Raw genomic sequence first — 13705 nt, 5'->3', positions numbered from 1 at the left:
GGGTGTGCATACACTGAACTGAGTATCACAGAGGAAAATTCACAGAAATAGAAATAGTGCAAGAACAGTGAGGACTGAAGAGCCTGCCCTAAATACAGGCAGGATCTATTTCCCCCGACCCGTTCACTTTTCCCCACATGTTAGGTATTACTGGATACAGCAACACTTAGAAGTCATTGTTGACAGCCTCATTTTCAGATGAGGGAAGAGGCTCAGACAAGTGGTTGGTTCTTTAGGATCACACGGATTTCATACTCAGCTAAAATATGAAATAATTTAAAGACTTACATGTTTACTGAAGGAATACAACAACTAACAAATTAATACTGCAGTAGCAGAAGGTTTTCAAAGATCCTTGTCCAGTGTTTGACATTTGGTGCTCCAAGTGTTCCCACCTTTGCTACCCTAACAACTGTTTCTGGTTTCTATGCTTTACAGGTGGGAAACCTGAGGCACAGGTTAATGGCGTTCTCTAAAAACGAATGAGTTACGCACACACACACAGAGAGAGAGAGAGAGAGAGAGAGAGAGAGAGAGAGACAGAGACAGAGACAGAGAGAGACAGAGAGAGAGAGAGAGAGAGAGAGAGAGAGAGAGAGAGAGAGAGAGAGAGAGAGATCTGCTTTTTAAATTGTTCGTATAAGCCCAGCTCTCTTTTTAAGTCCTCTCCAGTTCTTATAATGCCAGGCACATAAAAGATGATCAGTAAATATTTGCTGAATAAATGAAAGAATGAATGAAAAAGCGAATGGAATCAAATCAGATCATGAATGGGAAAGAGACTTTAAAAAGCTGACGCAGTCTCCAAGAGACTGTTAAAACAATTATCTCCATCACTCTGTCTCCTCTCCTCTTAACCCCCTCCTGCATCCGGAGATGGAATGCCTCCTCCCAACTTGGCTTATTTTAAGCGGGGAAGGAGGGGCTCTCTCAGATGCCAGAGACCCTCGCACCTGCGCCTGTCCGGTTCTCTAACACTTCGTCTGTTAGTGCAGAGAGGGTGAACAGATGGGGACCTAGCTGGCCGCCATTGGGAGGGTCGTGGGAGGAGCCCCGAGAGAACAGGGCTTGGGGGCAGGGGGAGGGAGGATGACGGCGGCAAGAACCCCAATGGGGCGGGGCGGGGCGGGCCCGAGCGTCCCAGTCCGGCTGCAGCTGAGCGCGCGGGGCCAGCTCTGCAGAGCGGTGGCTGGCTGGCCCAGACGGCCACATCCTGCTGCAGGGGGCCAGCTTCGGTCGCCGCACTGTCCTCTGCACTGGAACGCAGACCAGCTGCCAGGCCTCGCCGGCAACGCCCCCTGCTCAGAGACAGACCACGCGCGGCCCTTGGGAACGCTGGGGGCCCAGCGGCCCGCGGTCACTCCGCCTCTGCCCGCTCTGCCCGCAGCTCGCCCGGCGCTGCCCGCCTAAGCGGGCCCTCGTCGGGATGGGGTAGGGCCAGCGCCAGTCCAGCGATGGGCCGCCCTCTGGGCACCGAGCAGCCCCCCGAGGCCTGACGGACCTCGAGGACCCTGGAGGTGGGTGTGGGCTGATCAGACCGAGGGAGTGGGGGCTGGGGTGGGCACCTCGGGTTATGTGGAGGCGGGAAAGACAAGAAGAAAGTGGGCTGTGGGCCCCGGGAAGCTTAGGAGAGCTGCTGCATCCCGGTTGCTTGCATTCTGGGCTGCTCCTGACCTCCTCAACTCCTGCCTCCTTCAGGATCCCTGCCTGGATGTCAAGCGAATGCCTCTGGGGCCCCCAGCGAACTCGGTGGAAACCATGGCTTCTTTGATGCCTCTTTCCCCATATCTGAGTCCTACAGTCCTCCTGCTGGTCAGCTGTGACCTGGGTTTTGTGCGAGCAGGTGAGTGAAGAGGACACCCGCAGGGACGGTCTGTCAGAGCCAGTGTGGGGGTGAAACCTCTTAACCTGTTAACACCCTGGCACCCCCAGACCGACCTCCCTCTCCTGTGAATGTGACGGTCACTCACCTCAGAGCCAACTCGGCCACAGTGTCCTGGGACGTCCCAGAAGGCAACATCGTCATTGGCTACTCCATTTCCCAGCAAGTATGAATCACCCTGTTTCCTCAACCTGTGCCCTTGGATCTCTGAACACCCCTCCAGTTACCTCCAACTCTTCCTTTGGAGTGTTTGGATGTTATAGACTCCCTCCAGAGTTAAGCCTGGTGGCGAGGGACTGGGGCTAGGTTACTCTCCTTTCTCTACACAGCGACAGAATGGCCCTGGGCAGCGTGTAATTAGGGAGGTGAACACCACCACCAGGGCCTGTGCCCTTTGGGGCCTGGCTGAAGACAGTGACTACACGGTGCAGGTCAGGAGCATCGGCCTCCGAGGAGAGAGCCCCCCAGGGCCCCGTGTGCACTTCCGCACTCTCAAGGGTTCTGACAGGCTGCCTTCCAACAGCTCCAGCCCAGGTGAGAGCCTGTCTTAGTCACTTTTAACCTGGGTTCTAACCTCTCCTTTACTTGCTAAGCTAACCACAGTCTAGCTCAGATGAATAGAAGGATGATTTAACTCGTTCTACTGCCAGGGAAAAAGAGAAAAGCAGGTGGGCAGGGACCAGCTATAGAGACACTGCTAAGGAATCCTTTGGGGGGGGGGCAGGGTGGCTTATTAGCTTCCGTTTACCCAAACTCGCAACACAGCTGCCACAGCCTGCACTGAGCAAGTCCTATCATCATCCTTTGATTTCTAAAGGCTGCCCACCAAAGCTATCCCACACCTCCAGGCTTGGGGCAATGGTGAACCCAGCCTGACTCCAACCTGCAGCATCTCCTTCTGTATGTGACAGAGCTCTCCAATGGGTCCCTTGTAACTCAGAGGTCGGCTCTCTTCTCAGGTGACATTACAGTGGAGGGTCTGGACAGAGAGCAGCCATTGCAGACAGGGGAAGCCGTCATCATTGTGGTGGTACTGCTCATGTGGGCTGGTGAGTACAGGATGGGGAGCCAGGGACTCGGGTATGTGATGGTAGGAACTGGTGAAGGTATCTGTCAGGAGAAAAGGGAGAGAAAAGCAGTCGGGGGGAGGGTTGGGGGAGGGTGGGGGGAGGGTTATCAGGACAAGTTTGAGAGAGAGAAGGCTACTGCAAGCCCAGAGAGGAGGGTTGCCTGGGCACCAGGAACTCAAGGCTTTTCTAGAAGTTGTGTGAATATCTCACTACCTCACAGGGCTTCAAGTGGGTTCAGTCAAGATCAAGGCTCAGGCGGTATTGTTGTGTTTCAGCTGTAATCGGGTTGTTCTGCCGCCAGTATGACATCATCAAGGACAACGACTCCAACAACAACCCCAAGGAGAAGGGGAAGGGGCCTGAACAGAGTCCTCAGGGAAGGCCAGTGGGGACCAGACAGGTGATGTGGGGACCAGTGAGTGTGAGAAGGGTGATTTGGGTCCACAGGAATATTCAGTGAAAGGCAGACGAACAGGCAGAAAGGGGGAGGGGAGCAAACGGGAGCAAACGGAAACTTCCGGGATGCACAGATGGCAGGGTGGCTCCTTCCTGGAATTCAAGGTTTGGATCATTTTCTTTTACAGAAAAAGTCTCCATCCATCAACACCATCGACGTTTGAGTGAAGGAAGAACCAGAACCAGAAGACAGACACACTAATAGCGTGGGGGTGGGGGTGGGGTCAGGGGAAGCCTAAGATGGTGACCTGCGTGAGACTCCCATAAGGCAGTGCACTCTCAGAATCTCAGGCTGGTACCCATCCTCTTTCCACTGTGAGCAGGGCCAGAAGGTAGGACTGGGAGACTCTGTACCCCTGGACCTGGCAGTGGATACCAAATGGAACATTTCCTCCCATCCTGCAGGTCCAGGATAGAGTCACTTACTCAACCCTATTCCACTAGGTCCCAAATAGGGGCCCTATCTCACTTGCATCAGGACTACTGTCACCCACTAGCTCCCCTACAGCTTGCCTCTGGGCCTCAGAGAGGGGTGTTTCCGTCTGTATCGTCCTCCTTTAGTGAGCAAGAAGAACCATCTGGACCTAGAGGCAGATGCCACACTGCACTACTCCAATGTCTTCCACGGAGCCTCCGGTGCTCCCCGCTCACCTGGCAGCCCCTCCAGCTGCTGGTGACCTCACCCCTGGGACCTGTTGCCAATAAAGGTTCTTGAACAAATGAAACTGGCTGTATGGTATACTGTATGGTATGCTGAAGACAGCTCTACACCTTGTCAGCTCGCCAAGGGCCCCTCACGTCAGTCACCACCAACCTAAAAGGAGAGACTTATTATACGATGTCTGTGCCAATGTTTTCATCTTCACTGGGTGGGGAAAGACAAAGAGGAAGGGGAAAGCTAGAAGCCTCCTCTCCTTTGTCGAATGAGAAGAGAGGAAATGAGAAGTCACACAAGTCTTTGTACCATGGAAACCAGGACATGTCACATAAAAGAGCCAGTAGATTTAAAAAAAAAAAAACTTTGCTCGTGACCTTGTGCAGACTAGGCAAATGCTGTACCACTGAGTTATATAGCAAATCCCTTTCCATTTTTGATTCCACCATTCACTCTGGGGAAGTGGTCAGAAGGGCTGAGCAAGTGTCTTGGGGGCTAACAGAGCAGCTACCACTAATGTGTTCCTTGGTGCCATGTATCCTCACCCTGTGCACACCAGTGCCTCTTCTTTCTTTTCTTTTTCATCTATGTCTCTGTTCATTCAAAGTTAATAATAATTGTAACCCATAAATGAGTTTATATTTATACTCTGTAACATATCCAGAGGATTCTAGAAATAAACTGAGGGGTTTGGATGCCCCTATCAAAAAATTATAATTTGGGTTCTGGGACCTATTTGTTACCTGTGAAACTTGGGACCTGTCCTCTACTCATTCTTAATTTTCTAGAGGGATGCAGGAGCAGGGAGAGAAATACTCGTTGCCATTGGCAACTGCTATGCCTGCAATGCTTTGGGACCCAGCACCTGCCTGGAGATCTGCTATGCTTTTAGGGGGGTACAGGTTCAGCCTTTCTGCATTTCATTCAGTCTCTCTGATATGATGCAAGACATTAGACCAAAAATTCTTGAAAGGATCTCAATCAGACAATCCCCAACCCCAGGTGTCAAACTAGAATGGGAGCCAATCTCTGGTCTGTCTTGTGCACTGACCCATACAGGCATCTAACTGGATTTCAGCAACCAGCCTTGAACTCACTGTTTACCCAATGACCAAACCGGGTGCCTCCCCTTTTCCTAGCCAGCGCTACCAACACATCCCTCAAAGCCTGGGTCATTTCCTGAGACTCTGACAGGGTAGAGAAAGTTGGGCATGAAGACAGCGATCTGAGAAGAGTTGAGTCGTCTTACGGGAAATAAAAGGTTATTAAGTCTGGGGTGAATCCCGGTTCCACCACTTACTAGCTATTTTAACTTAAGCAAGCGACCCCTTTAATCTGCCTCCTTTTGTTTTAAATGGGCTGTGCCGCTGCCCACTAAAAACACGGTGCCTATCAGCATTGAGTGGCCTCGCGCAAGTCCCACAACTTTTGGGTGAGGCGGAGGCTTCAGCTTGGCGAATTGTCTTTCTCCTCCCGTAGCACCTGCTTTGCTTTTCTCCAGAATTTAAGCCACTAAAGTGCACCTGACGGTCTAGCAGTGAGAAAAACTAGGTTTCAGGTGACGTAGAGGAAGAGGGAGGATCCACAGAGGGAGGAAGACGCACAAGGGAGGAGGAGCTCTCTCTTAGGTTTGTATGCCCCTACCGGATTGGTCGAGGAGAGAATTCGACAACCCCCTCTTGTGGGCCCGCCCTAGGACTCACTGCGCTTGCGCATGTCCTGTTTGCACCGTCGCGTACCCAGTACGTGACCTTATGACGTGAGTCGCACTCACGTAACCTGTGCGTCAGCGGCTGCCGCCGCCGCTGCTTGGCGGGTTGTCCAGGTAACCGCCGGAGTTATCTTGGTCAGAGAGTATCCGAGACCGGTGTGCGTCATGCAGTTGAAGCACCTGAGGACCCTGCTGAGCCCTCAGGTGAGGAATCCTGTGCCTCTCCCATTCCCCGGCCACCCGGCGTTAAAAAAAAAAAAAAAAAAAAAAGATGGGGTAAGAAGTTTATACGTTTGAGCGCCTACTTTGTGCAGAAGATTGTGAAAGATCTTAGAGTAGGCGACATGCACCGCTATCGACCATAAGCTTCCATTGCATCATGTACACCAGTTGAGTGCCAGGCTCCAAGCTTAGGCTGTAAGGGATCAAATCCGCCCGCGTTATGTCAGGGGCTCTTTCTGGAGTGGGAGGCGTTTATATAGACGCAGATCATAACTTTACACAGGATGGAATAAGAGCTTTAGATATAAGCCCTGTGGACGGCTGAACCTCTTGGGCTGTGAAAGTGTGTCTCCTCAGATTCCGAAGAGGCTGGGCAAGGAGGGGAGAAGCCCAGAGACATAACGAAGAGTGGGTTTGGGAGTGAAGAGAACGGAGTTCAGGTCAGCTCCAGCACTGATGTGGCCAAACGGTGCCTGTGGCTTTAACCCTAGTCATGCGCAGTCCTGTCGCTAGCTTCTTCATTTGGAAAGAAAGGCAGAAGTGAGAACAACTCTGAGAGACTTAGGAGAAAGTAAAATAAAGTTCTACACATGAAAGAACCCCACCATAAATGTAACGAAACGATTTATGTATTTTGGTTTTTTGAGACAGGGTTTCTCTGTGTAGCCTTGGCTGTCCTGGACTCACTTTGTAGACCACACTGTCCTCGAACTCACGGCGATCCGCCTGCCTCCGCCTGCCTGAGTGCTGGGACTAAAGGTGTGCGTCACCGCGCCCAGCAAGGAGAACAATTAAACTGTAAAGCTGTGTCAAGAATGACAGACAACAAGAAGAACATTCGGAACTGAAAGGACAGGCTAACACAACGCAAATCAGCTTAGCTATAGAGGAAACGACCCTCGAGGCCTGAGAAACTGAGTTAGGATCCCAGCATCCGCTTACAGGTCATGCACACCTGCACTCCCAGCGCTCGGGAGGCAGCCAGGTGGTCCCTAGAGGCCTCGTCCTAGAACTCCAGGCTAGCCACACTCAGGAGCTCTCAGTTCAATGAGAGAGTCTTTTAAAAAAAAAATTAATAAATAAATAAGATGCAGAATGATTGGAGAAGACACTTGATGTCTGACCTTTACATGCACACACAGGCACATGTACCCCCCCAACATCTACATACAAAACGAGTGTGCCGCTGGCAGGAGATGCTGCTGGCGATAGAGCACACACTGAGCATGCGTGAGCTCTTACCTTTGTCCCCAGCACTACAAAAACAAGTCTCTTATCTGATCATGGTGCTGATGCCTGTAATCTTAGAACTTGGGAGGCTGAGGCAGGAGGATTGCTGTGAGCTCCAAGCCAACTTGACTTGTAAGTAACACCTTCTTTAAAAAAAATAAGGATAGCCAGGCATGGTAGCCCATGCCTTTAGTCCCAACACTCAGGAGCAGAGGCTGGCAGGTTTCTGGAAGTTTCATGCCACTCTGCTCCACAAACCGAGTTCTAGGACTTCAGAGAGAGACCCTGCCTCAAAAAGTAATAAGAATGAATAAGAATAATGAAGCCGTTAGTACAGATGCCGCAGCAGCATATTAAAGACGTTAGAGGATAGCTATGGAATCAAACATATATAGATCCAAATAGCACACCTGCCGTCTAAAAACTATGTACATACACGAACAGATTCCTTAACTTTCAATGCTTCAATTTCTCTAAATGTAAATTTAGAATAATAATAGCTTCTACCTCAGAGTGAGGAGAGATGATGGTACTTAATGGGTGTGAGGCATCTGTGGAAATGCCTGCCTGACTCCGGTTCACTTAATCCTCAAGACAGTCCAGTCAGGCACCAGAGATGTTTGCAGAGTGTGCGGAGGGTAGAAGTCAGTCAGAAGAGAGAAGAGTTGCAACGGATGGAGCCCTGGCTCTGTGGTAGAACACTGCGCTCCTTGCTCCGTAAACTGATGCTGTAATCTGTCATTTCAAAATGCCCTAATGGAAAAATTGGAAATAGAATCCTTCGATCTCTAAAAAAGAGATGATGTCATGGTGCAGCTGGGCCAGATGCCCAGGATGGACTCAGCCAGGAGGAAGGACCAGCCAGAGCTGATGAAGTGCTGGCACCCACTTCCAACTTACTGCAACGAATGGTTGGGTCGTGGAGGTGATGGTGATGGTATTGCTATTTTCTGACTGTGGTTTGAGGATTATGGTGCAATGACCCCTTTCCCTTCTAACATTGGAGGTATTTGGGTTAAGTGTGACAAGTAAGTTTTGTTTTACGCCAGACCTCTAGTAACCTAAGTGGTTAATCAGCCATTTGCAGTAGGAGCTAGATTTTACTTCAAGAACAGAAACCTTTAGTGGCAGTGCCTTAGAGGACCACAGTAGGTGCAGTGATGGACACACAGTGTGTCTAAGACAGGGTCTCCATAGCCCAGGCTAGCTTCAGTCTTGCTGTGTAATTGAGGAAGATCTGAGCATCTGGTCCTCCCGCCCTCCCCTCCCAGGTGCTGGATTACAGGCATGTGCCACCACACCTGTCACTCCCATATTCTTTTTACTTACTTTTTTGAGTTACCAGGGATCAAACTCATGAGCATAAGACTGTAAGATGAACACTCCAGCAAGTGAGCTGTACCTCAGGGTTAGCACCGGCCACTTTTAAATCGAGACTTTCATAGCACGGGCAGTTAAGCAGGGGAGAGTGGCGTTGTTTCTTCCAGGTTTCAACTCTGGTTATGTTGCTCCTTGTTTCAGAGTTTCCACTGTCTCTCCTGTCCCTGCTCAATAGGTTCAGATCATTAGCTTGCGTTGAAAGGCTCATCCTGGGCTGGCCCAGTGTGTGTGTGTGTGTGTGTGTGTGTGTGTGTGTGTGTGTGTGTGTGTGTGTCTGTCTGTCTGTCTGTCTGTCTCTCTCTCTCTCTCTCTCTCCCTCTCTCCCTCTCTCTCCCTCTCTTGTTTACAAAAGTCTCAGCTTCCTTAAATCGCGGTCCTCTTCAGAGTTGAACTTTGATCATTTAAGTATAAAATTGTCTTGGGCTCCTCTAAACCATCACTGCACTCAGTACATATTCTTCTTATGGGGCGTTTCCAATTCTGCAGCATCTTATTAGGTCCTGGGGCAGGATCTGTGTTTTGCTCTTTGTCTCTGTCAGCTCCTGGCCAAGTGCCTTTTCTTGGTAAAGTGCTTGAAAACACTGATTGAATGCGTAGCTATAAAGATTAAAATGTATCAAATTCATTAATTTTTTTTTTTCAGAGGCAGACTTGAAAGCTGAAGGAACAAGGAGGTCATTGCCTTTGGGGGCAGTTGATGAGTCTCAGAAAACACATTGGGGCTGGGGAGATGGGTTGGTGGGTGCAGTGTTTGCTTAGCTCGAGTGAAGCCATGGTTTGTTCTGCAGCGTGGCAGAAACTAGCCTTGGATGCTAGCACCCTGGGTAGAGACGAGGATTAGAGGTCAAGTCTCCCTTGGCTATAGAGTGAACTTGAGGCCAGTCTGGGTTATACGAGGCCCTGGAGAATATCGTTCTTACACTCCAGGTATACAAATGTTTTGTTTTGAGGGAAACACTGTGACAAGAAAAACAGAGCAAAGCCACACTAGGGCTGGTGAGACTGGCAATGCCTTCTGCGTTGTAGACCAGCACTGTGTTTACATTCCTGCTTTGCCTCCGCAGGATGGAGCCGCGAAGGTGACGTGCATGGCCTGGTCCCAGAACAACGCTAAATTTGCTGTCTGCACAGTGGACCGAGTGGTCCTGCTGTACGATGAACATGGGGAGCGCAGAGACAAGTTCTCCACCAAACCAGCAGACATGAAGGTGGAGAGGCCTCACCGTGCCCTAACCCATCAACCTCGGACACTTTGACACTTTGTAACCTGCCTTCTAGCCGAGGGCGTGGGAAACAGTCCACCCCTTTTCTTAGTATAAATCTTCCGGGTCTGTCGGGACATATTCGTGTCTTCTTTTCTCTTTCATTTGTGCTCATTCGTTGTGTTTTTACTTCTAGTACGGCAGGAAGAGCTACATGGTGAAAGGCATGGCTTTCTCTCCTGATTCCACTAAAATTGCCATAGGACAGACAGACAACATCATCTATGTCTACAAGATTGGAGAAGATTGGTGAGGACAGAGAGGAGGGGTGGGCGGCCCACAAAAGAAGAGTTATGCATGAGAAATGCCTCGCTGGGGCGGGGATGGCAGGTGTGTGTGTGTGTGTGTGTGTGTGTGTGTGTGTGTGTGTATGTATGTCTTGGGCGATTGGTGTGAGGGTCAGGTTGGGAGGCAGAGACTTTCTAGAGTCTGTTTCTGTTATGTCCCTGCCTTTGCCTGCCCCACATCCCTACAGTCCCATCCCTGGAGGGATGAGGGAATGAATGTAAGGCCATTGGAGGTCCTGAGAGCCAGTGTCACACTATGTCTTTGATGGAGCTCCAGCGTTTCTTGAGTGCCCACTCACATCTTCATCAGACCTCCCACAGAGGGATAGGAAACAGCAGTGGGCCAGGAAAGGTTCTGGTCTTGCCTCCTTCCATGACCATCCTTGGGGGCAGGGATTTAAGTATGCTGCCTTTCCTTTTGTTTGACAGGGGTGACAAGAAAGTCATCTGCAACAAGTTCATCCAGACGGTAAAGTTTAGACTTGACCCGCTTGTGTATGTGCCCATGAGTTGTCCCTTCTAAGGTCTAATGCTGGTTTGAGCCTACATGCTTGTTGTCTCCTACTAAGAGCTTAGTTGTGTCCACTCCTTGCACTCTTTGCCCATAGAAGACTAGGGTGACGGCTGCAGTGGGTGTCAAGTTGTTAGAAAGGTGCTGATGCACACAGCTGGGTCATCCTTTCACCCTTTTGCATACAGAGTGCTGTCACTTGTCTGCAGTGGCCTGCAGAGTACATCATTGTCTTTGGACTGGCTGAAGGCAAGGTAAAGGAGAGGAAGGGAAACACGCGGTAGGTGCTGGGTGGGGACAATGGTCCTGGGTGGGGAGTGGGGGCAGCACAGCTCATCCTTTGCCCTGGAGCCTAAGTGTGAGCTGCAGAAGAATGCACAGGGACCAGTTTTGTCTCAGGGCCTGGGTGAAATTAAAAGTAGTCTAGCCAGACGTGTATGTACTCTTTGATTTTTCAGGTTCGCTTAGCAAACACTAAAACTAACAGGTCATCTACCATCTATGGGACAGATTCTTATGTGGTGGCACTGACAACCAAGTGAGTACCAACAGGAAGACTTGGAAATGTCAGGAAGAAGCTGCATTTGACAGAAAGGGGCCTTTGAGCGAGGTCAGTCTCTGGCTCTAAGTTTGCCTTTCTGCCTTTACTCTTCAGCTGCTCTGGGAAAGGGATCCTCTCGGGTCACGCAGACGGCACCATCGTCAGATATTTCTTTGATGATGAGGGCTCTGGAGAGTCACAGGTATGAATAGAGCATACTGTGGGGTGGGTGGACATTCCAGGAGCCTCCTGGGGGAGCTGCATGTGTGAGCGCCATGACTGAGCTGGGGGAGGAGGCTGGAAGAGCGGGGTCTTGGAGGGAGACATTCGGATGCCGCCACACAGAAGACTGTGTTAGGAGGCTAGAGGTTACTATTTATAGGGAGGAGTGGGTGGAAGGGACCTTGAGAGGGAGGAAATAAAGACTGTAAAGAGGACAAAAAGTGAAAATGATTTACATTTATTTAAATATATATGTATACACAAATACATATATATATATACATGTTTATGTAACACAGAGACATACAAATGCATAGGGGAAAAACAGGGCAGCAAGATAGCTCAGCAGGTAAAGGTACCTGGTGCCAAATATGACAGATCCCATGTGGTGCAAGGAAAGAAGTGACTTCTGCAAGTTATCCTTTGTCCTTCACCCCTGTGTGCACACATGAAAGTGCACATACCATACAGACACACAGACAGACAGACAGACACACACACACACACAATCATGCACATGCACACACCAAACACATACAAAGAAATAAAATGCTGAAAAATCAACTATTTTCTTGGAAAAAGAAAAGATAGACATAAAGTGAAACTTTCATGTTTTACTCTGTATAATTCAGTACTGTATAAATCATTTACATTGTGAGTTACCAGTGTAAAATGTAGCCTCTTTGAAAAAGAACCCATACGCTCTCTTGGGCCTAGACAGAGTTGGTTACTGAGTGCTGTCTCCCTTTGGGCGGCTTTACTAGTACATAGCAGAGATCTGCAGCACACCACTGCCGCAATTTCCATAGAGTACAAAGTCAGCACATGTGTATATGTTATGTGTGTGTTCATGATATGGAGGATGATTTGTGAAGTCTTCAGGATTAGGGTGTGTCTGTGTGGGAAAATGTTGACAGGAAGATTTTTATTTTTCCTGCAGGGTGGGATGGTCAAGAATGCGTGGATCAGCTGCTAGGAATGAAGAGTTTCTGGGGGTGACAACCTCAAAAACAGACCAAAATGTTCTTTCACAGGGAAAGTTGGTTAACCATCCATGCCCGCCCTATGCCTTGGCCTGGGCAACCAACAGCATTGTAGCTGCTGGCTGTGACCGGAGGATTGTGGCCTATGGGAAGGAAGGCCATGTGCTACAGACATTTGACTATAGCAGAGACCCTCAGGAGCGGGAATTCACCACAGCTGCAGCGAGTCCTGGAGGCCAATCTGTGGTGCTGGGAAGTTATGACAGGTAGGTCCCCCGCCTGCTGCATCTTCTGTCTTCTCTTTCTGGGAACTCTCTGTGCCGTCCATGTTGTTCTGAACCACAGCGGGAGCCTGTTGAAAGGGATTCTCAGATTGTCGCCAGTTGGCACGCTGGCAGCTTCAAAATGCAATGTGGTGCTCAGCCTGGAAGCCCACAGCAGAATTAACCCCCTTCTCCATGTTCCTGCTGCCTCTTTAAGACTTTGAGATCATCTTGCTGTACCCTAGTTGTTGCTTCTATTTTGAGGGGTCCTTGAGAGGAAGGCTTTTAATCTCCAGTGCCTACGCTGTCATCTGGTGTGTGATGTATAGCCACTGTTTGGTGAGCCAATAAAGAACGAAATGGCAGATAAGCAGCTAGGTCCAGGTCCCCTCTCTGTCAGTCCTCTGTGTCTCTCTCAGTCCAGTGTGCCTCCTGATGTTCCTTTCTTCTCTAACTCCTATATTTTCTTCTTTCCTCCTCCTGTATTCCTGGCAGTTCATTTCTCTCGTTTGTCCTGCTTTTTCTACTTCCATCCTTTTGTGTTGTTTTTAATTTTTGAGATAGGGTCTCACTCTGTAGCCCTGACAAGCCTGGAACTCACTAGGTAGACCCGGCTGGCCTCAAACTTGCAGTGATCCTCCTGCCTCTGCTCCCGAGTGTGTGATTACAGGTGTGCAGCATCACGCTGGCATCCTTCATCTTCCTGTTTCCTTTTCCACCTTCTTATCCTCTCTAGCTGGTCTGTCTCGCTCTGTTGTTTTGCATCTGTTTCCCTTTCAGACAGAATGAGACTGGCTTCTTTTAGCTGCTCAGCCTTCATCTCTTCTAAAAGCCACATACCTTTCTAGGCTTCGGGTGTTTAACTGGAGTCCCCGAAGAAGCATCTGGGAAGAGGCCAAGCCCAAGGAGATTGCCAACTTATACACCGTCACTGCCTTGGCCTGGAAGCGGGATGGCTCACGACTCTGTGCGGTGTGTTATCAGTGGCCCCTGTCTGTACTGGTGGTTGCCTCCAAACTAGACTAAAATA

At 49.8% G+C, this 13705-nt stretch overlaps 2 protein-coding genes across 2 annotated transcripts in view; both read left to right on the top strand.

The window, feature by feature from the left end:
- The first annotated feature begins 1132 nt into the window (after positions 1-1132).
- On the top strand, positions 1133-3601 carry Fndc4 (fibronectin type III domain containing 4). The gene is made up of 7 exons (XM_051142452.1): positions 1133-1517; positions 1700-1843; positions 1933-2048; positions 2212-2416; positions 2842-2931; positions 3228-3352; positions 3537-3601. Exons 2-7 carry the CDS (start codon positions 1723-1725, stop codon positions 3570-3572), a joined length of 693 nt encoding a protein of 230 aa, XP_050998409.1. The 5' UTR covers positions 1133-1517; positions 1700-1722; the 3' UTR covers positions 3573-3601.
- Positions 3602-5811: 2210 nt separating this feature from the next.
- Ift172 (intraflagellar transport 172) overlaps positions 5812-13705 on the top strand; it is a 35953-nt gene continuing 28059 nt past the window's right edge. The window contains exons 1-9 of the mRNA XM_051142620.1: positions 5812-5978; positions 9671-9814; positions 10005-10117; positions 10585-10624; positions 10855-10920; positions 11125-11204; positions 11322-11409; positions 12464-12678; positions 13524-13647. Of these exons, the coding sequence (XP_050998577.1) occupies positions 5940-5978; positions 9671-9814; positions 10005-10117; positions 10585-10624; positions 10855-10920; positions 11125-11204; positions 11322-11409; positions 12464-12678; positions 13524-13647 (909 nt within the window). The 5' untranslated portion in view covers positions 5812-5939. The remainder of the gene's footprint in view (positions 5979-9670; positions 9815-10004; positions 10118-10584; positions 10625-10854; positions 10921-11124; positions 11205-11321; positions 11410-12463; positions 12679-13523; positions 13648-13705) is intronic.

Source organism: Acomys russatus, chromosome 1, assembly GCF_903995435.1.
Source record: "Acomys russatus chromosome 1, mAcoRus1.1, whole genome shotgun sequence".
Taxonomy (NCBI): domain Eukaryota; kingdom Metazoa; phylum Chordata; class Mammalia; order Rodentia; family Muridae; genus Acomys; species Acomys russatus.
This window is presented reverse-complemented; position numbering and strand designations above follow the sequence as displayed.

What these genes read in the sequence shown, in the direction of transcription:
- Fndc4 (XM_051142452.1), top strand. Translation starts at nt 1,723, where the DNA reads ATGCCTCTGGGGCCCCCAGCGAACTCGGTGGAAACCATGGCTTCTTTG. An exon ending in CCTGGGTTTTGTGCGAGCAG is followed by an intron (nt 1,844 to 1,932) that starts GTGAGTGAAGAG and finishes TGGCACCCCCAG; the next exon opens with ACCGACCTCCCTCTCCTGTG. An exon ending in GCTACTCCATTTCCCAGCAA is followed by an intron (nt 2,049 to 2,211) that starts GTATGAATCACC and finishes TTCTCTACACAG; the next exon opens with CGACAGAATGGCCCTGGGCA.